At 39.3% G+C, this 23133-nt stretch overlaps 1 protein-coding gene and 1 long non-coding RNA gene across 2 annotated transcripts in view; one reads left to right on the top strand and one right to left on the bottom strand.

Moving 5' to 3' along the window:
- Positions 1-19434, bottom strand: part of LOC144515742 (alpha-2-macroglobulin-like) — a 38062-nt gene extending 18628 nt beyond the window's left edge. The window contains exons 1-16 of the mRNA XM_078246827.1: positions 19306-19434; positions 13732-13819; positions 13395-13575; positions 12968-13124; positions 11891-11943; positions 11370-11390; positions 8033-8198; positions 7871-7955; positions 7614-7764; positions 7209-7326; positions 6973-7082; positions 6694-6876; positions 6212-6439; positions 3024-3087; positions 2780-2925; positions 1873-2022 (exon numbers count right to left, since the gene is read on the bottom strand). Of these exons, the coding sequence (XP_078102953.1) occupies positions 1873-2022; positions 2780-2925; positions 3024-3087; positions 6212-6439; positions 6694-6876; positions 6973-7082; positions 7209-7326; positions 7614-7764; positions 7871-7955; positions 8033-8198; positions 11370-11390; positions 11891-11943; positions 12968-13124; positions 13395-13575; positions 13732-13817 (1899 nt within the window). The 5' untranslated portion in view covers positions 13818-13819; positions 19306-19434. The remainder of the gene's footprint in view (positions 1-1872; positions 2023-2779; positions 2926-3023; positions 3088-6211; positions 6440-6693; positions 6877-6972; positions 7083-7208; positions 7327-7613; positions 7765-7870; positions 7956-8032; positions 8199-11369; positions 11391-11890; positions 11944-12967; positions 13125-13394; positions 13576-13731; positions 13820-19305) is intronic.
- Positions 16000-17832, top strand: LOC144513400 (uncharacterized). Its single transcript, XR_013501119.1, has 3 exons — positions 16000-16139; positions 16239-16307; positions 17032-17832. It is a non-coding gene; the product is annotated as an uncharacterized LOC144513400 (long non-coding RNA).
- Positions 19435-23133: the final 3699 nt, after the last annotated feature.

Consider the following 23133-nt stretch of genomic DNA (forward strand, 5'->3'; position numbering starts at 1 on the left):
CATTGACACAATTCTAATCTTTTTGGCTCTATACACCACCACAATGGAGTTGAAATGAAACAAACAAGATGTGCTTTAACTGCAGACTTTCAGCTTTAATTTGAGGGTATTTACATCCAAATCAGGTGAACGGTGTAGGAATTACAACAGTTTGTATATGTGCCTCCCACTTTTTAAGGGACCAAATGTAATGGGACAATTGGCTGCTCAGCTGTTCCATGGCCAGGTGTGTGTTAATCCGTCATTATCCCATTTACAAGGAGCAGATAAAAGGTCCAGAGTTCATTTCAAGTGTGCTATTTACATTTGGAATCTGTTGCTGTCAACTCTCAATATGAGATCCAAAGAGCTGTCACTATCAGTGAAGCAAGCCATCATTAGGCTGAAAAATCTAAACAAACCCATCAGAGAGATAGCAAAAACATTAGGTGTGGCCAAATCAACTGTTTGGAACATTCTTAAAAGAAAGAACGCACCGGTGAGCTCAGCAACACCAAAAGACCCGGAAGACCACGGAAAACAACTGTGGTGGATGACCGAAGAATACTTTCCCTGGTGAAGAAAACACCCTTCACAACAGTTGGCCAGATCAAGAACACTCTCCAGGAGGTAGGTGTATGTGTGTCAAAGTCAACAATCAAGAGAAGACTTCACCAGAGTGAATACAGAGGGTTCACTACAATATGTAAACCATTGGTGAGCCTCAAAAACAGGAAGGCCAGATTAGAGTTTGCCAAACAACATCTAAAAAAAGCCTTCACATTTCTGGAACAACATCCTATGGACAGATGAGACAAAGATCAACTTGTACCAGAGTGATGGGAAGAGAAGAGTATGGAGAAGGAAAGGAACTGCTCATGATCCAAAGCATACCACCTCATCAGTGAAGTATGGTGGTGGTAGTGTCATGGCGTGGGCATGTATGGCTGCCAATGGAACTGGTTCTCTTGTATTTATTGATGATGTGACTGCTGACAAAAGCAACAGGATGAATTCTGAAGTGTTTCGGGCAATATTATCTGCTCATATTCAGCCAAATGCTTCAGAACTCATTGGACAGTGCAGATGGACAATGACCCGAAGCATACTGCGAAAGCAACCAAAGAGTTTTTTTAAGGGAAAGAAGTGGAATGTTATGCAATGGCCAAGTCAATCACCTGACCTGAATCCGATTGAGCATGCATTTCACTTGCTGAAGACAAAACTGAAGGGAAAATGCCCCAAGAACAAGCAGGAACTGAAGACAGTTGCAGTAGAGGCCTGGCAGAGCATCACCAGGGATGAAACCCAGCGTTTGGTGATGTCTATGCGTTCCAGACTTCAGGCTGTAATTGAATGCAAAGGATTTGCAACCAAGTATTAAAAAGTGAAAGTTTGATTTATGATTGTTAATCTGTCCCATTACTTTTGGTCCCTTTAAAAAGTGGGAAGCACATATACAAACTGTTGTAATTCTTATACCGTTCACCTGATTTGGATGTAAATACCCTCAAATTAAAGCTGAAAGTCTGCAGTTAAAGCACATCTTGTTTGTTTCATTTCAACTCCATTGTGGTGGTGTATAGAGCCAAAAAGATTAGAATTGTGTCAATGTCCCAATATTTATGGACCTGACTGTATATGTGATCATGACCTTATACTATAGCATTTTCATAACAGCAAGCTTACAACTGGGTAAAAACAACAAAATCAGCTTTGAGCTAAGTTGATTGATAACAATGTACAACTGGTAGAGAGAGAAAAGGAAGAAAGATTAACCATGGCACAAGTAGATAACAGCAGAGTAAAAATGGATGATGATAAATGTGCAAAAGATCATGCAGAGGTCACAAATTATGTATGCATATAGTTTTGGTTGATTCCAGTAGTTACCTTGTCTGCATCCAGAGTCTTCCCTGGCTCCTTGATGAGGACGCTCTGGTCAACAGCACTCACACCACACAGAGATTCTGGCTGGGCGGTAACCTGCATGATGGTCTCCTCTCCTGGGACAGCCGAGGACGGAGAAAACTCCAGCGACACCTGACACAATCAGAAAAGACACATTGCACCATCTGGACTTCAGTGGTAGATGAGAACCTGGGATCTTTTTAAACTTTGCCCAGGTTGTACCAAGGACTCAGCCAACATGGGGCACATACTCTACCAGGTGAGCTGGAGGTTGCCCCATCAGAAGAGCTTTTTAATGAAACCACTGATCTTTCTGCGATTTTACTAGATAGCATTTTCCTGCCAGTGGAATGGCCACATGGCAGTCGGTCCTGCCGACGCTTAATACATTCTTCATAATGGAGCTCTGTATCTAATGTGATTTTGGGGGTTATGTTATTGTCACTTCGCATTCCCTGCTCTGCAAAGGTTGGTGCTTCCTTTTGAGATGTGATGAGGTCTAGATGCCAAAAAGCAACACTGCATTTATTCTACATTTACATAATAATCTGTTCAACGTGAATTGGCTGACTGAACAAACTCTGATTTGCATGCTATGGCTTCAGACAAAAGACATGCTTAACGCATAAAGTAAAGTATCTTGTGTTAGTAAGTATGACTAGCAAGGACTGCACATGGATTAGACCACTCTATGCAATAAAAGGTTAAAGTAAGAAAGTGTGATATTTATAATTGCTCCAAATAATATATCTTACATAGATAATTGATTATTTAAATAAAATGCTACATATTGATGTTCAATGTACTCAAATAGCATATACTTTAATTCTCCACCTAGAATCTCCCATGAACAGCCTTTGCCACATGTCTTAGTTCTTCTCAGGCTGACCTTGTGACTGAAGCATTGCTCAGTAGAGAAGTCAGCGCTGTTGGCGATCACAGTCTCACTGGGGAGGATGGCGTAAGCCACAACCTGGACGTCTGGTGCCATGTCTGGAGACACTGTCAGCTTAAAGGACACCTCGCCCTCATTCACTGAAACAACATGAACAACAATCATCACTCACATGCTTCCATAGATCAATAGATTGGCCATGCTAATTCAATTTTAAGACAAGTCATTCTTTGCTCACCTGATTTATCTTTAACTTCAACCTGTTTAACTCCTTGTGTAACAATGGCTCCTCTTGATAAGACCTGGGAAATTTAAAAGAAAATGACACAAAGAATGAGTAATGCAACAATAAAACCACATTTCTTTTACACTGTCTGCTGTGGTTGTGTTTCATGTTATTAAGTAGGCTACTTAGTGGAATGTGTTCATATGGTTTATGTAAAGTTTGCCATAAAGGTTTAGTGTGTATGACATCAATAAACACTTGCCTGACTAAAATACAGTTGCTAAAAGAACAGACCAGGGGCCTGTCTCATGATGCAAGTTGAATTTACTCTGGCTCTCTTTGAGGTATCTGGCTTTAGTAAACTAGCCCTGTTAACTCTGAATTTTTGTTGGTTTTCAATTTCCTGTTTTATTTTGTAGTCTCTCTGTTCTCTTATGTGTTGTCTTGTTTTACTTCCTGTCTTTTGGTTTTCCTCCCTGATGTCTTTCACCTGTTCACCAGCTCTTGTGTCACCTGCCCCTTGTTAACCTTTGTTTACTTGTGTATTTAGTCTCTGTGCTTTCTGTTTCTGTTGTTGGTTGATTGTCATTTGTTGTTCATCGGCTGTCTTTTGTGGAGAGTTCTGTCCTGTGTTTTTGTGCTCCTGGATTTTTGCCCGTTCCTTCCATGTTCCTGTTTTTCTGGATTTACTCACCTGCTCAGCTGACATGTTTGTAATAGAGTGCGGCTCTGGCCGCGTTTTTCTGTCCGAGCCCGGCCTGCGTCTTGACAGAGCAGTAACCAAACCCGGCCCGAGCCTGACAGGCATTAAGATATTTATGTCCGAGTCCAAGCCCGACCCGAGCCTGACACAATTAAAATCTCGTTTTTTTTTCTCATACTAATGACACATACGTTTGTTTGTGTGGAAAGCCCGCTTTTATTAAGCAACTGTAGGAAGGCATTCGGAAATGTCAACAGATGAGCGCATCAGCAAACGGGGCAACAAGCGCACGTTAACACAGGTGCCCACCTAAATAATAAGCTTTTTTAAATTTAAAATGTTCAATGCCTTATGGCGTTGATGTGACCGAGCCTAACCCGAACCCGAACGTCATTTCTAAATATCTGTCCGAACCCGGCCCAGCCCGTCAGGTACCGTCGGGTCCAGAGTCAGGGCGGCCGCAGTTTTTAGAGCCAGGCGCCACAGTTGCTCTCCACCATAGACCGTATATAAGAATGGACCAACAGACCCCGTTGGACGGAGACCAGTGAAGTATATTAGAAGCACTTTTCCGGTGAGCGCTGAGCGTTACTGCGCAGCCTCCAACTGAGCGAGACGACATAAATGTGACGTGAGCAACTGGTCTGAAAGTTGTAAGTCTTCTGGTAGCTGTGCCAAGAGAAATCTCAATCATTCCCAATCTTGCAGAGAAGGAGAGTGTAGGTATTTGTAAGGAGATAACATGGACACAGGCTAATTATTGCTAACTAAAATGCTAGTTAACATTAGTAATTAAACTTAAAGGACAATTCCGGCGCAAAACGAACCTAGGGGTTATTAGCAGATGTGTACCCACTCTGTCGCTCTCTGGGACATGTTTTCATAAATAACGATTTGTTTTTACGTTCCCTGTGCCCCGAATACTAGTGTTGTAAGCTAATCGGCGGGCCACGCTAGCATCTTGCAAGCTAAAAACTAATTCGATTAGCATGAAAACATGTCCCAGAGAGCGACAGAGTGGGTACACATCTGTTAATAACCCCTAGGTTCGTTTTGCGCCGGAATTGTCCTTTAAACAACTAATGTAAGTCGAAACTCCCTGAGATCTTCTCCTGTACTATATGGTAATTCCTCTACTATGTGACTGTAAGTCGCGTGGTTATGACACAATCGTTAGCCTATTTTTACTAAAACGTCTGCTACGGAGCCATAACGTGAGGTACAAGGTAATGGAGCCTTTTATACATTGTCATGTTTCTTTAGAAATAAACAATGGACAAATAGTCTTTAAATGCTTTATGAATAAAGTTATTCATTGTCAAAGTGACGCCAGAATGAATGGCTGCCAATGGAATGCTAGCGTCGGGTGATCACTTTGTACCATCAAAATGGCACCATAGGAGGTTCGAGCTCGAAGCTTACCCCCTTGCTCTCCACCGACTGCAAGACCCAGGCGGACCCAGGGCATGCTGGGAAACGCCAACCTCTCAGCTGATCTAACAGCTGATTGATTCAGAATCGACTCAACATGACGTTTTATTTCAACTTTTTATTGATTTTGAATTGGAGTGATTTTAACTGCTATTGGTCAGATTTAAAGGCTTATTCTGTACAGAACACATGAAGTGTGGCTGAGAGTTACGTTTAGAAGTCAGAGAGACTAAATCTGTTCAGATTACAGATCATCTACAGTGATTAAAATCAGCAACAGACCACATGTAGAGCATTTTGAGAGCTACTCTGTCATAATAAAAACAACTGGAGACTGTGTACAAGCTGATATATGGGTCTGATAACATTTTATTAAATCGGAATCGGACCACAGTGTTTCTGTCACCTTCTGTTCAGCCTGAAGGCTGCTGGAATCAGCTGGAAACTGTCCGACTTGACAGCGGATTTTTGTCCCCGCCCCCGGCTGCTCCCGCCTGCTCTCGTCTACTTTACAGGCGAGGCGCAGTTCATCTCGACCTGAACACACTGTCAGTGGTTGAGTTGCATCATGGGTAATGTAGCTGCTGGGTTTTGACAAAGTATTGAATACAAAATCTCTGGTTCTGCTGCATTGATTGTGATCTACAGGTTTTTTTTCCTAAATAGGTGTTTGTGATTCTCCAGTGGTTTAATCGCACCAGACTGGTTATTTAGCTTGGTGCACTCAACTCTTAATATTTGGATAAAAGTAGTGGATGGAAACACACATTAATCTGAATTTTCTTTTGCAGATTTGTTTAACAGTTTTGTTCAATACATGCTTGCAACTGTAAATGGGTTTAGCCCTAAAGTTAGTTGGCAAACTTTGCCTATTATTACTCAACGTGGTCTATGCTTAAATGCAGCACAAAACACAAACTCTCCTGGGTATTTGGTGTCTCCAGTCTTACCAGGTAAACTGTGGATGTCAGTAATCTGATGAAAAGGTCATTTTAAAAACATCTTCCCCATGTCCATGTCTCTGGAAGAGAACTGGTGACGGGAAAATAGTTCACCAACCACTCACCAGATACATCACATCCACAGAGCCCTGGGCCTCTCCAACTATGGTGTATCGGATGAAGATGTCTTCTTCTTTGTCACAGGAAAGTGGTTCATCCTTCTTCTTCACGTTCAGGAAGCTGACTGTTTTAGTATCAGGAGAAGAAAGTGTGGCCAAAGACACTGTGTGATCTTTAGAATCATAATATGGCATTCTGTAAAGAGGGAAGCGCAATGTTGGTGTGTCGCTAACCTAGAGAGCAGAGAAAAAAAGAAAAAATATAAATGTGATCATGGTGGTTGAAGTAGAAGAAAGCTTCAGTTTTTTGAGCCAACACAAATGATTAGTTATAGACATAGTAGACAGTTCCTATGGCACATTGGTCAGTTGCAGCATATTGAGAAACCATTTTAGGTTTTAGATTTTGGACTGTTTATCATCTTCATGAAAGTTTTATAATGTGGCTAGCAAATGTTGGATTACAGATTGTAGTTTCTACTTCTTACTTGTAAGTGGATGTCCCCTTCAATGTCAGCTGTGCTTAATGAGAAAGTGGTGACACCATCACTGTCGGTTGTGAGGTTCTGTAACCAACGCGATGACCACCTTTCACCCTCAAACAGGAACACCGGCATGTCAGGAATGGGTTTATTATTTATATTTTTATTATTGTAATAAACTGCTTTAACCTGTTGGAAGCACAACATTGTATCACCAAGAATGCACACTGCTTCAGTTGCTGTGTATAGAATCACATTGAAGAAGTGAAGACCAAATGCACTTACTTTTCCTTCCACATTTGATCCTTTGTTATAAATCTTGGGAGTGTCAGTGAAAGACAGCTTTCCAACAACATATGAAATCACCGTAGTCTTCTCTTGTGAGCGTGAAATACCTGTACAAGAAGTCTTCATGTTACAACAATGTGTACGCCATATTGTTTCAATACATGGCATAGTAATGTTATTATAGTCCTACTAACTCTTTTAAAACTATAAGTACAATATATGTTATGACTTGCCTGTCCCCTCCTCTTCCATATTTGCACTGAGTTGCAGTACATCTTGCAGCGCCTTTTGCGCAATTTTCGAGAAAGTTGACATTGTGAAGATAAAAGTGGCACAGCCTTTCTTATCCGTCTAGAAACACAATAAAATTAAATTAAATTAAATTAAAAAGTGAAGGACATTTCAAACTTTCCACACGTCATCACCATTACTTCTTAAAAACGTTAACTGTCAAATCTTTATATCTAACTACTATCTCCATTGTATAAAAATGAACTTTTACGCTCCTCAATTTGTACATTAGACTGACAAGACAGATGACAATATGTAGTCTTAAATGTGCACAGTGTACATTCTGTAGGAGGATATGTAAGGTCTATGCACCTTGCTTCATGAGACTGTCACCATAGCTACTGTACCTGCTTTGTCTCCTTGTAGCAAGGCATCGGGATTTCAGGGATTCCCTCTGGATGTTCAGGGGTGATTACAAGGGGTATACCAACATAGGCATCTAAAGGTCGGCACACCTTAAAGTCAACACTGCCTGGCACAGGCTGTCCGTATGTATACCTAAATAAATGAAAAAAAAAAGCATTGTTATTTAAGAGAAACCATTCCCTAAACTGGACCTATTTTAGATTATTTAAGACTAATGAATGAAATAGCTTTTACTTACGTTGCACATACTTCAGCTTTGATTTCTTCCTGATTAATACTTACTTCATCAGATGCATTTAATTGTACATCAAATTTAGGCAAAACTGGGGACAAAGGGATTATTAGCATTTTTGCTTCATTACACATGGATTGAAATGGATGGTAAAAAAAACTAACTTACCGTATTTTTCCACCTTGAAGCTGTGTTGTATTTGAGCTAACCCAATCGACACAGTAACTTGGTAGGCTCCTTCACGGGCCTCAGAGTTCAAGGCGTAAGAAAGCTGCAATATCTTACTATTGGAGGTTTCATTCAGCCACTGTCCAATCCTGTTGCGGTTAGAATCCTGTTAAGTGAAGTAAATGGGAAGAACATGTGACAATAGGAAACTCGTGAATACAAGAAGAGCGACATTTCTTCTTCTCCTTCCACAAGATGACAGAAAAAAAAAACTGGGCCATGGTTTGGTATAAAAAAAATTGGACTAAAAACGTCATGAAAACTTGAAGCATACACTTTAACAACATATTATTTGAAACTACTCTCAATTAGATCCTGATGAATGTACTGGCAGGATAATATCAGTGGCCAGTTACAGATATTGGTCTGATTAGTGTATAATATAAATACACTATATATATACACATACAGGTGCTGGTCATATAATTAGAATATCATGAAAAAGTTTATTATTTCAGTAATTCCATTCAAAAAGTGAAACTTGTATAATGTATACATTCATTCCACACAGAGTGATATATTTCAAGTGTTTATTTCTTTTACTTTTGATGATTAGAACTGACAACTAATGAAAACCCCAAATTCAGTATCTCAGAAAATTAGAATGTTACTTAAGACCAATACAAAAAAGGGATTTTTAGAAATGTTGGCCAACTGAAAAGTATGAACATGAAAAGTATGAGCATGTACAGCACTCAATACTTAGTTGGGGCTCCTTTTGCCTGAATGACTGCAGCAATGCGGCGTGGCATGGAGTGGATCAGTCTGTGGCACTGCTCAGGTGTTAGGAGAGCCCAGGTTGCTCTGATAGTGGCCTTCAGCTCTTCTGCATTGTTGGGTCTGGAGCATCGCATCTTCCTCTTCACAATACCCCATCGATTTTCTATGGGGTTAAGGTCAGGAGAGTTTGCTGGCCAATTAAGAACAGGGTTACCATGGTCCTTAAACCAGGTACTGGGAGCTTTGGCACTGTGTGCAGGTGCCAAGTCCTGTTGGAAAATGAAATCTGCATCTCCATAAAGTTGGTCAGCAGCAGGAAGCATGAAGTGATCTAAAACTTCCTGGTAGACGGCTACGTTGACCCTGGACCTCAGAAAACACAGTGGACCAACACCAGCAGATGACATGGCACCCCAAACCATCATTGACTGTGGAGACTTTACACTGGACTTCAAGCAACGTGGATTCTGTGCCTCTCCTCTCTTCCTCCAGACTCTGGGGCCTTGATTTCCAAAGGAAATGCTAAATGTACTTTCATCAGAGAACATAACATTGGACCACTCAGCAGCAGTCCAGTCCTTTTTGTCTTTAGCCCAGGCGAGACGCTTCTGACGCTGTGTCTTGTCCAGGAGTGGCTTGACACAAGGAATGCGACAGCTGAAACCCATGTCTTGCATACGTCTGTGCGTGGTGGTTCTTGAAGCACTGGCTCCAGCTGCAGTCCACTCTTTGTGAATCTCCCCCACATTTCTGAATGGCTTTTGTTTCACAGTCCTCTTCAGGGTGCGGTTATCCCTATTGCTTGTACACTTTTTTCTACCACATCTTTTCCTTCTCTTGGCCTCTCTATTAATGTGCTTGGACACAGAGCTCTGTGAACAGCCAGCCTCTTTAGCAATGACCTTTTGTGTCTTGCCCTCCTTGTGCAAGGTGTCAGTGGTCGTCTTTTGGACAGTTGTCCAGTCAGCAGTCTTCCCCATGATTGTGGAGCCTACAGAACTAGACTGAGAGACCATTTAAAGGCCTTTGCAGGTGTTTTGAGTTAATCAGCTGATTAGAGTGTGACACCAGGTGCCTTCAATATTGAACCTTGTCACAATATTCAAATTTTCTGAGATACTGAATTTGGGGTTTTCATTAGTTGTCAGTTCTAATCATCCAAATTAAAAGAAATAAATACTTGAAATATATCAGTTTGTGTGGAATGAATGTATACATTATACAAGTTTCACTTTTTGAATGGAATTGCTGAAATAAATCAACTTTTTCATGATATTCTAATTATATGACCAGCACCTGTATATATATATATATATATATATATATATATATATATATATATATATATATATATATATATATATATATATAGCACCCTGCTATGCCCTGCTACGCTCTGCAGTGCCCTGCTACGTCCTGCTACGTCCTGCTGTGTCCTGCTACACCCTGCTACGTCCTGCTACGTCCTGCTACATCCTGCTATAGTCTGCCGTGCCCTGCTACGTCCTGTAACACCCTGCAGTGCCCTGCTATGTCAGGAACTACTACAACTACTATTTCTAGTCATTGTTCCATTATCTTTATTGTGACTATTATTGCCACTGTTCATCACACCCCCAAATGGCACCGTCAGACACCACCTACCAAGAGCCTGGCTCTGTCTGAGGTTTCTCCCTAAAAGGAAGTTTTTCTCACCACCAAGGTTTCTGCCTAAAAGGATGTTTTTCCTCGCCACTGTCGCACTAAATGCTTGCTCTTGAGGGAATTGTTGGATCTTTGTAAATTATAGAGTGTGGTCTAGACCTACTCTATCTGTAAAGTGTCTTGAGATAACTCTTGTTATGATTTGATACTATAAATAAAATTGAATTGAATTGAATTAATGGGCAAAATGTACATAAATAAGTTGCTGCAAAAGTATATATACACACATTTGTCTTCTATCCTTTTTAAAGCAAGTTTTATGTAGTTTGACAAATACATCTTATATTTTGGTCCACTTACTAACTTTTATTAGCTAGTCTTGCAGGAGTTTGTGCAATGCAAAAAAATAAACAAACCCTCCCATCTACTGATGAACATTAGAGGCTGTTAATATCTTCAGAAAATGCTCGTAAATGGACCTTGAGTTATGATTTTTGTCAAATACTTAATTTAAGAAGGGGAAGGGAAAATAAGAAAGAAAATACAGCTTGTTAAACAAGATTTGTGAGTCAAGAATTTTGGTATCCAAGGTCAAGTATGAATTCTTACACTTTACTGTCATCGTTCATAAATGCCTTGTTGAAGTTGTAAAATAGGGCTATCCTTCCAAACAGCGTACTGTGTGTTTGTCACATTTGAAATCAGAATCAGTGAAACATTCCATAAAGCTCAGGCCTGACTTATAATCAGCTTATAAGTCACTTCATGTTTTTAGGAGATTAACATGTTGAACTTTTAAAGGACATTATAAAGCATTTTGCGTTATAGTATTTGTATTGAATCAAACTTAAAAAAATTTTACTTTCAGTTTATTATACCCAGTAGTGTGTTTAAGTGTGGATATTAGTCTTACCACAATTTCGATTGTCTCATACTGTAAAGAAAGAAAGAAAGATTTGTTAGGACAAGCTGCTTTCTATTGCGCTCATCAAACAGTGAGTTAAAGATGATAAACTCAGACTTCAGCTCTTATATTTTTGATTTTACATATATGAACGTGTGACACACAAAACATGAAAAAAAACATTTAAAAAAGGCTTGTCCTCAAGAGTATGTAATTTTTGGAGAGAAAAATACAGATTACAGAAATACAGATTCCACTGTTATTTCCAATTAAATGGGATAATGTGTGACAAAATGTTGCAAATAAAAATTAGAAACAGGTGTTAGAATGGATTTATTACTGGGTCAGCAACCTTCAAAGCAGCTTGGTAGTTTACCTAAAGGGGCTGTGGTTGTACTACTGACCCAGAGCTTCACCAGGAGCTATATTCTGGTTCAATCAAAACTAAAACCTGCACCATTTTCAAACCATATCACTGATACTGTTTATGAAAGAGACCTAAAGAAAGCAAAGACTGTTCAAACACTCACCAGCTGATTGACAGGTCTTAACTTGGTATCCAGTGTGATGACTCTGAAATGCACTGAGAGACATGCAGAGAGATTACATGAAGCCTTTACAGCTCTTCTACAGCAGTGTTAAACATCCTTACAGGCCAGTGATTGGTCTTCTGTTAACTGTTATACAAATAAAAAATAAATTGATAGTTTTCTATTGGTCTTCCCTTTGTTGTCTGCCATAGAACTGCACAAATTGTAAGTAATCAGTGGAAAATTTCCCAATATCCCAAGAAGGAAACCTCACTTTTCAGCTCAGTGTGCATAATTAGTATTAGTATTTAGGAATCTGGACACAGCCTTGATTTCAATAAAGTGGTGGATAGTTTTGCACTGAAACTGCTGATAAGGAAAAGTACTAACTTTGAGATAAGATAGCTCACACAGTAACACTCTTTAATTAATACTGTCAATGTGGGACATTACTAATATGATATCCAGAATGTGCGGACGTCTGTGCTCTTAACTGGTGCAGCAGGTGAAAAAGCTAGTTATTTAATTTATACTACCATATTTGTATATATACTGTATATGCTAACATGTTTCTGGGCATCTGTGATTTTAACATCTACTGCCTGTTATAATGACTGTTGATATTTTGGGGCACAATCAGTTTCTCACTACCTGTTAGAGCTAATAGTTAGTCAGAGCTGACAGATTTCTATCATTGTGGGGCTTTATTTTTAAATCCTGGGAATGTCAATATATAAGATTATGATATAGTGGTAATACATTTTATACGCAGTGCTGCATGCACTGCAAATTATTTGTAAAGCGAAAACTTGTCTATATATGGTACCATATTGTGTACTACGTCATAGATCTTTGATTTGATTTATTTGCACAATAACACAAAGTGGTATAAACAGGACAACATAAGAAAAGAAGCTTATGGAAGGAATATCACCTCAATTAGTATTATAAGCAAATACAAAAGTCAAGTAATCTACATAAGTAACCAAGCAAACATAGATTAAAAAAGCAAATATATATATATATATATAAAGTAACCAACATAAATCAAGTATAAACCCATCAGCTCAAAATTACCTGTTTGTCCTGGGAGGTAGATTGGTTTATCTGTTTGGATGAATGTCATTGGTCGATAGACTTTGATCTTAATTTTTCGGACTTCTTTAGAGTAGAATGTGTCGCCTCGTACCTCCACCTCAAAGTTCTGCACCACTTCATCCCGCACTAAAGGAACCTGTGACAGAAAGAGATTTTATAGACACCAAGAGAGCCATTACATCCCATTAAGAAAATGATTTATGAATATTTAACTTGATCTGTTGCAACTTAAATGGTTAAATTCAAATAGTACAATAGCAGTTTACACAATTTATTATTTATTTATATTGAGTGCTTTCCTTTACAAATCTACGTGTGGTTCTGTATGTGTTATGAAATCCCATCAATGTTTTCCAACTAATTTGTAGAAATGAGCAAAATCAATCAAATCAGGAAAGCTGCTGACCTTAAATTTAGTGCAGGTATGAAATTCTTTACTGGACGTCTTCTTCAGAAGGGTTGTATTTGCCTCTTGGGACATCAGAATGACTCTCATTTCCAGAGTCTCGCTGGGCTGCAGGAGACTCGCACAGAATTTGGTCTCAGCTCCAGATTCAAGAATTGCAGGAATGGCTACCATGTACTGCCTACAGCCACAGACAAACATACAGTACATATCTCACTGGATCTGACATGGAAATAACCCCAACCCAGAAGATTATGCAGCATAAAATCCTTAACCATGATCAATTCATTCAACCACAGGGTACTATTATTATTTTTTAACTGTAGAGGTAACTTACGGTCCTGCCACCACTTGGCCCACGCACATCCAGCTCAAGAAGACACACAGTTTCCATGTCCACATCTGAATCCCAGGACGACCCATGACTGAATGAGATGATCATGAGTCAGCATCTGTTTAATAGTCTGATAGAGAATCCCACCCCCACAAACACACGACCACATCCCCTCTATTTGATTTTAAGGTAACCCATTCAATCATTTATAGACTTCATGTTGTGGTGTGTAATGCTGACTGCAATTTTGTAATTGGGCAATGTTTGAAGTCCAGATAGTTTAATTCCAACTATAATATGTAATATGAAAAGATTTTTTTTTTACTGAATCAGTCTGTTGTACGTTATATCATTTTAGAATATTTTAGCAATGTGTAGTTCCTTGCCACATGCTCCAAAAAAATAAATAGGGGCAGCATTTGACCTTGTGCAAGAACTGCATGATTTATTTTTTGCAGTGATGACATTGTTCAAGTTTCAAACAGTTTGGCACACAACAAACCTTGCAACGTCCTCATAAATGTAACTGAGATTCTGTGTTTAAAAGATGAATGAGTCCCAAGAGAATCTAGCTCTATCCTGGCGAGATTACTCGCTCAGTGAAGCGTGCGGAAACAACAGCCTGGCCAGAGTTTCACCAACTCAAATGTAAGACTTTTTAAAACCTTTAAGTCTATAATGAACAATATTTAAGACCTTTATCACAACATCAACTGTGCCCTGAATTCTGTTTTTTCAAGCAAAGTATTGTTAAACTTGAACTTCCCCATAGCTGAAGAATAAAATCTGTTTTATCTCTGTGGTACAATCCAGAAGAGACTTGCGCCAATAACACAAAAGCTGATTGGCTGCAATACAAGTTGCATGTTGGTCTCATTTGTAGTCGTAATACAGCAAAATATTTGGACTAGTGAAAGAAAAAACACCACGGAATTAAGAAAAGAGAGTATTAGAAGTAGCGTTACATGAACGTAGTAAAATTATGACCTGTTTAAAATGATTTAAGACCTAGAACACAATACTGTATGTAAGACTTTCAAGGCCTAAAGTTTAGATTTTTTTGAGAGGAAGCACAGGCAGCAATGCGAGGGAAGCAGATGTGAGCCAAGCAAGCCGGGATCCAGGCTAGGCTAACGGTACGTACCGACTGGCAAGAGTCAAAAAGCCAGGCAAAGCATTCTGGTAGCGTCGCAGCGACTTCGAGAAGCAGGGCGTCGAGCTAACTGCTCCTCATTTGCATAGTTGTGGTTACCAACCATCGCACAGATTATTGTGGTGATAATGGAGACCTGGCTGTATGAAAACATCCTCCCCTGACTTTTTATGTTTTAAGAAAAAAAACATATGGCCATATCTTGCACATTGCACCTTTAAGCATTTTGTTCCTTCCATAGTGACAATGCCAGGATGTTATTGCTGTAGCTAACTATTTTAAATCAATTGAACGTGTCATGTAATGTTTCAGTAAGTCAAGTTCTGCAACATTGCCCTTTACCCAGCGTGGTATGTTTGCTTTTGTCATGCAAACAGCTCTTAAAGATTACTAGGGCCAAAGTAGACACATTATCCAGTAAGTAAACATTTGTGAACTGATAAAGTCACATACAGGCTATGAGTTACAACACAGTAGAGAAGTAATGTGCTGACCGTTGAAAATAGGTCAACTATAAAACTAAACTAAAATGTAATCATCTATCATGTCATGCCAATGCATGACACGATAGTCAATAAGATATTAAAGACTTCTTAACCACTTGAGTGCCTCAGATTCCTTCAACCTTTTAAACTATAGGATCCCCAAACTGAAGAGCACCAGAGGGACAACTTCTACACAACAGAGCAGCACTCCATGCAGACTGTATTATGGCTGAATAAAAAACTACTACTACTATTTCTTCTTATGAAAATGTATACAAATAGTGCTTCTTTCCATGATTCTTCATGCTTTTCAAGCAGAAAAGGTGGATGCAGAGAATAAAAGCAGCTGGAGCTGTACAGGATAGCAACAAGGTAATTAAACTGTCAGCATAGGGCTAAACATTTAATATTTTAAATGTATGTGCTTGTTGCACTTCAGTTATAATATCTGTCATCTGTACATAAAATGGGAGTGATACTTTAACCATATGTAATATTGGTGTAACGGGTTGTATATAGGTTCTGTTAAATTCCTGCATAAATGGGGAGAGCGCCGTCTGCTGGCGTCACTTTCACATTGCGCCGCAGCGCTAAAAGTAACGAATTATGGGTAATCCACAGCAGAACGCCTGATAACTGCTGTGGTACATCGCGTGTAACGCTGTAAAGATAATATTAGCCAAAATGCTTTAAAACCCACCACACAATGTTTTATTTTACAGTATTTTTGTTGTGATGTAATTCAGAAATGAATGCCGTTTGTTTGATATCGAGTGAGTCATTCATTTTAGGCTCAGCTGAATGCTAAATGTAGCTTATTTTGCATTGCTTCTAATACTATTGTTCCTTCTGATTTACTGTGCGGTGTGTAGGGCTGTTTATGTCTCTGTCCGCGATGTCGACGTGCCTATCCTGATTCAGTCTGGTTTCCCCATGCGCAGGTAACTGTTATTGAATGTGATGTTGACTTTTATTATGTGAAACATGTATAATGTTACTGTAGGAGCTATATTCCGGTGTCGAAGACACTATACTATTTCATATAGGCCTACTGTATTGTTATACAGCAGAAATGCCTTAGAAGTTGAGGATGTTATTTTATTTCTTGTATTTTACATTTTACTGTAAAATAGACAATGTATTGTAAAACATGTATTACTATACTTTAGTTAAACGTAACCATTTCCACTGTACGTTTATAATACTATACGTTAATAAAGAGCAGAACCCCTTATAACTAGGCTACCGTGGACTGTTAATGTCTCTGTCCGCTATGTCGATGTGCCATCTATCCTGATTCAGTCCGGTTTCCCCATGGGCGGATGCAGCTCCACATACACAATGTAGTGAAACTGTCACATAGAGCAGTGGTTCCCAACTTGTTTTCCTTTTTTACGTTTCTCCGCTATGTTTCATTCATAAAATAGTGATACCGTGGCGGCAGGAAAAATGAGGATGATAGCAGCTAGCAGCTGACCTGATGACAGCAAGGGTCCCAGATTAAGAGGTCCCAGAGGTTTGGCCTACTAAGTAGCCTGCCTACAATTTTAAGCGAGACCAAAAGTATATACATTTTATACAGACCTTTGTATACCTATATATTCTAGTGTATTATCATAAATTGTTTAACATGTGCAAATATTATTTTTTTTTACCTCAAACCAGATGAAGACTTGTGCACCCCTTGTGATCTTTGCCGCCCTCCTGAGGGTTCCCCGGACCCCAGGTTGGGAACCACTGACATAGAGGACCGTCACATTGGCAGTGACATGAAAGTGTCATGAAAAACCAACGTGATATCAACGTGATCAATCAGCCGTCACAAGAAGCACAACTGAAACTATGTACAATAAAAAGATGACAGTAAAGGCAATGGGAGCTCTCTTTTTTCTCTTCTCTTCTTGTGGGGGATAGAATCAGCTGTTAAAACCAGAGTGTCTCTTAAACACTCTCCCTCAGGGACAAAGGAGCGTCAGTATTCCTGGCACTATGTGTTTTGTCAAGTTGTCAACAGTTTTGTGCCCCTTTCTATTATTGTAATAATTAACAGCATGTTTGAACACAAGAGAGTGCATGTTTGTAGGCCTATGCTACGAGAGAACCTTAGGACATTGGTCATATGCTGTAAACACTGCTTTTTCTGTGAACGCGTCATGGCTAGATTGTGAAAACCCTGGGTTGATTTATCGAGTTGATAACCATTGTGCTTCATATAGCGGATCTAAGGGCTTGAGAATTTAGATCTGAGATAACTTGAGAAATTGGACAGAATGCAACATTTTGAAACTTTTCCATTTGCTTATAGGCGTACAACTGAACCCGCGTATTCAGATATTTGTTCGTTAGATATACGCATTTGTAGTGACGCTTTAGTTGTGTTCAGTTGTATGTGCTATAAATGGGATGTATTAGCCTAAAAAAAATCGCTTCAAGTGTTTTGTCAGCACTGCGGTCCTGACTGATGATCAGGTGTACACTGGGTGGTCAGCATTGGCAAAGAGGAAACTTCCCCCTCTTTCAACTAACAGGGATGGAGGAGGTGGCCAGTGCTGAGGGAGTCTTATTTTCTTTTTAACTCTAATTTTTTGTGTTTGCAATGCCCAGATGTAAGCATACTGTTGTACAACATCAGCCAGAACGTTTTAAACATGACCTCAAAGGCCTGTGGATGATTCTCTTCAGTACAGTTAATTATGTTTTTAGACTCTACAGGTCTGTCGGTCTTGAGAACCTCGTAAATTACCTTATTTTCTTTACCTCCAAGTCAATGTTCTGCAGCTATAGCTTGCACATTTATGTTAATTCATAATGTGATGTGTATGAATGCCATTGAAAGTAGGCTATGTATGTGGTATATATATATGTTGAATACATTCTTTAAATCTGTATGGGTTGTCTTCACTTGGGTGACATTATGGGAGTTTTGTACATGATTCACATTGTGTGAACAGTGGAGAACTTTAGATATGAGACTTCTTTAGCTGTGCTTTAATGTTTCAATCTTAGACAATAGCTCATGCAGTAAACTCCTAAAACACTGTAAACACAGTATACAGCACAGTAGTACATCATTAAAATATGCTCTGATGTGTGTTTGTTGTCAGAGCTGCTAAAAAGCTGACAGCAGAGTTAGAACAGGTGGGCATGCAGGTTTGACTCTGAGCTTAAGAACATAACAAATGTCTCTATTTTTCAACTGTTCTTTATTTATTGCAACGTGATCATTTGCTTATTTTGGATTTTTCCATATAGTAGGTATGTGTGGTTGTGAAGATATATATATATATATATATATATATATATGATGTACAGCATGCTTTGAAAATATATATGTATATATATATATATATATATACATATATATTTTCATATATATATATATATATACATATACATATATATTTTCAAAGCATGCTGTACATCACTAGGTTGCCAATAAACCCTAAACATAAGTACCAAATGGAATGAACAGCATTAAATACTTCTATATCAATAACCTGGATAATTGTTGGGAAAGCACATGATCCATTACGGTGGAAACTAGTAGTAGTAGTAACAATGACAACTCTGCAGCACACACAATAAGTTTTAAGCTATATTACAAACTGTATTCCCCCAAGGAGCAATGGCGCCTCTGCAAATTAGCCTTGGAAAGGAACTTATTTTGGTGGAACGTGTACGTTCAAAAGTTTTGTAGTCGTGCAACAGATAACTCAGATTGGACAGATAGTCTAGCTAGCTGTCTGGATTTACCCTGCAGAGATCTGAGGAACAGTTAACCATAGTCCTCTAGTATAGTTTAAAATTCCAACACAAAGAAAGCCTAAGGCACCGGACATCCGGCCTAAATGAGTGAAATCCGACGGAATTTCCATAGGCAATGGAGCAATCCCAGAGGTGGAACTTCTTGGATATAGACTAACCCTAATCTTTACCCACCTGGACATGGGTCGCGAAGCCGGAGGGTTACCTCATTGTCGATCTGGGTATTTCCCTGATTGAGTCATCGGTGGCAAAGGGGTATTAGTTTCTTTCCTCATCTTAGAGCTCACGTGGTTCACCGATGCTTTGCGTGTGCAAGCGCACACACACACACACACACACACACACACTAATATTTCCTGCTCCGTTTTAACAATGGCAAGGCTTAAATTCTCCATGGTGTTCTGTCGAGATTAAGCTAAGGGCAGAGGAAGTCTGCTTGCCGGTAACGTATACAGTAGGCTGTATAGTCTGGTAAGAAGAAAAAAAAGCAACCATGTATCCATTCCAACCGTATTGTATGTTACGGTTTCTTTTGCAGTGTGCAATGTTCCACCAAAATAAGTTCCTTCCCAATAATATTTTGCGGAGCCACCGCTGCATCTGGAGTTTAGCACCACCCAAGACGATTGTAAGAAATGTCACCAACCCAGAGCATTTTTTTCTCCTTTGCCAGAATTTATGTTTGGTGTAGCCAGACGGTTTGGCAATGCGGGACCACCGAGTTGATAACCACCGTTGTGTGACAGCTCGGCGTTAGGGTGAAGCCAGATAACGAAACCATATCCTGTGTATGTTGAACTTGCTTCATAGTACAGGCCTCTGTTTTCTGTGAGCAAGGTTAAAGACTATTTTAATTGTATGTAGTTAATCTGACAAAGAAGCTCCTGAGCCAAAATCATACCTAAAGTTTTGTGATTTTTTTGTATATCAAGGGCAGCATTATAACATTGCTTTAGTAATATTTATCCATGGAAATAGTGCATGATTATCAAAAATATCTCCAGATATCTCCAGGTTGCTGGCCACAACTTTTTTTTTATTTATCATGTTAGAAGGCACAGTTGTTGGGCATTTCTCTAGTTTTGAACATTGTCATTTGCATTATTTCAATCTAGCACCACTTTCCATTTTTCAAGGCATGGGCATGTTTTCCAATTTCTCTCTGGAGAGGAGGATCCAGGAAATGAAAACATATTATTACACATATCCATTAGTCCTAATGCATTAATGACTAGTACACACTTTATTTCCAGTTACAAGGCCGTAAAAAGACATGCAGGTTACATGAGCCAAGGCCAGAGTCTTTTGCGATTTTAGACTCTTTTTATGGGTCTCAAGACCCCCTAAATTTCATCTCAGCAAGTTAGAGTTTGTGAACTTGTCTGTTAGTGACAGAGGACAAACAATTACAGGTTCAAAGGGTTTGAAAAAGGTTTAATATCCTGTGTCGCCAATGCTATCCACCTGTAACCCAGTCAAGGAAAGGTTAACGGAGGTGATTGTGCCAGACTCACGGCTTTGGCTGAGTCTCTATCTAATCTGTCAGAGGGAGAGCAGGATTGTGGTTGTGAAGTTTAACGTTGGTAGTCCCCAGAATAGAAGATGGTTCATGGCGCAGATTAGAACCCAAATTGAAACATAAGCAACTAAAATTGCTGAATATTAGGGACTGTTTGTTATTTATTTAAGGGGCCACAGGAAGAGTTTTGGGACTTTTAGGCTAAAAAGACTTGACCCTCCCCTTGCCAGTAATAATTTTTCTATGACCCTCCAAAATTATTTGAAAAATAGGCATGACCCTCCCCTTATGTGCTAGTTTGCACTTAGCAAAGATGTACAGACGCCATTTGATTTATTTCTACAGAGAGAGCGAGAGAGAGAGAGAGAGAGAGAGAGAGAGCGAGAGAGAGAGAGCGAGAGAGAGAGAGAGAGAGACGTTCAATCTCAGAACGGTGTGCAACGGTGAGATCAGATCATAGACTGTAAATATTAAGTCTATGGTTGAGATATGTTTTCTCTCGTTTGGTGGGTGTGTCTCGGCTCAGGTCACAGGTGATACTCAATCAGCAGAGACGTCTGTAAACTCGTGGTAAAACATTTAAAACTGCATCAGCGTTTAATGTTGACGTTTGTTTAAGCCATATTACATGAGAGGGTTTAATTTCGAGGTCCGAAATTACTGAAGTATAGGCCTCCTCAAGTGTAATATTGTGATTATACAATAAAATAAGTGATCAATCTGTATTCATATTGTGGAGCAATTTGCTCTTGAAATACAAAAAACAAAAAACAGACAGGATTTCTAGTCCCTCCCTGTTTAGTAAACCAGCCAATTTACCGTGGGATTTATCAAACTGAATAAATCCCGCTCGCACATATATTATCACAAAACTGCTTCTCTAACTCCAACGTGTTGTAACTAAGACATCTGCTGAAAAAGTTATTGTATTCATTAGCAGGATTGCCGTAGTGTTTAGTTCAAAAACATTCAAAACACCAAAGTATGAAGACATAGCGGACCAGACGCGAGCTTTTGTTTTGAAAAGTCGAAGCTCCGGGACGGCACCAGCCGGGAGGGCATGAGACGGGAGCATTGACTGTATATTACTAATATATTATGTTAGGCTATGTTATTAATAATAATAATATGAATTTAATATACAGTCTATGGACAGGAGGGCATGAGACGGGAGTTTTCTTTTTATTATGCAGCCATACCCAACTGGAGAACTTCCGTTGTGTAATCTGGATGCAGCGTTTATTTGTTGCATTTGTTTTCGGGGTTTGTGTGCTTTTCTTTTTGCATCGTTTATGTATTTGGTTGTGTTGTGTGTATTTGCAGCGCGTTTGCTGAATGCTGCGCATGTGTTGTCAAATTAATGAAGTTGTTTTCTTAAGTTGCTTGTGTTTTGTCTATTTGTATGTGTTTTGTTAAGTTGCAGGGTGTTTGCCCCTGTCGGCCACCGTACTGCAGTACTTCAAATACTAAGTTACTCCTCTAGTAAACTAGTATTCATATGAAATAAAACAATAAAACATTGAGACCATTCAGCAAAGGACACTGGGAAATAACAAATTAATCACTGGTTGCTATGGACTCGTCACTAGGCTTCCTCAGTCATTGTATATTTTAGCACATAGGTAAAGCTGCCGAAGCTGAACATTATATTCCAAAACATATATGTTTATTTTTAAAGCAGATTTTAAATTACATTGTAACAATTTAACAATTCGCCCTTATGAAATCCAATCGCGGCACGGCTGTCTTGGAACGCAATAGACAGACGGTGGCAGAATGCCCCGACACTTAAATTCAACTAAAATGTAACGGTGAACAATCAGTGTTGGACCTCCAGTCTGTTGAGATGCCTCTCCAAACACAGAAACGAAGCGCAGTCACACCATAAAATGTTAAGACACGTTGAGAAAAAAGATCCGTATTTTGCCGTAATCCAATGACACGGAAAAAAAGTTATCCACAGCGATCAGTAGATCCACAAAAAGGGTCACGGTGTATCCAGCAAGGCGTCACATTCACCAGCCAGCTCCAAACAGGTGAACGAGGCCTCTCCATTTCGCCGTTTAAACAAAGTGGAATAAACGTATAAAAGTCCAAATCTACACAAAACCCGCAATCAATTAGTAAGCTGACATCACATTTATATACATGGCATTTAGGAAACCTTTATTGCAAAGTTGACAAGGCAAGATGTTCAGACTAGTGCAACAGTAACTTTCGTATTTTGCGTCCTGCTGCTCCCATCGTTAGCCAGGTAATATTTTTTTACTAAAGCAGTATATGAAATCTGATGTATTACCTACCACCATTTAGTTGTTTAGTGTTATTTAAGATATTTATAAAATATCTGGTCATGCCAGATGTAATTATTCCACTAATTTTTTTAAACAATGCAATTACCCGTTTCAGCCACCAGGGGGCAGTGCTTTCATTTTCAAATTCATTTCCAGGATAAACGCCTGACATTCCGCGCGTAGCACACG

Source organism: Sander vitreus, chromosome 3 (assembly GCF_031162955.1).
Source record: "Sander vitreus isolate 19-12246 chromosome 3, sanVit1, whole genome shotgun sequence".
NCBI lineage: Eukaryota > Metazoa > Chordata > Actinopteri > Perciformes > Percidae > Sander > Sander vitreus.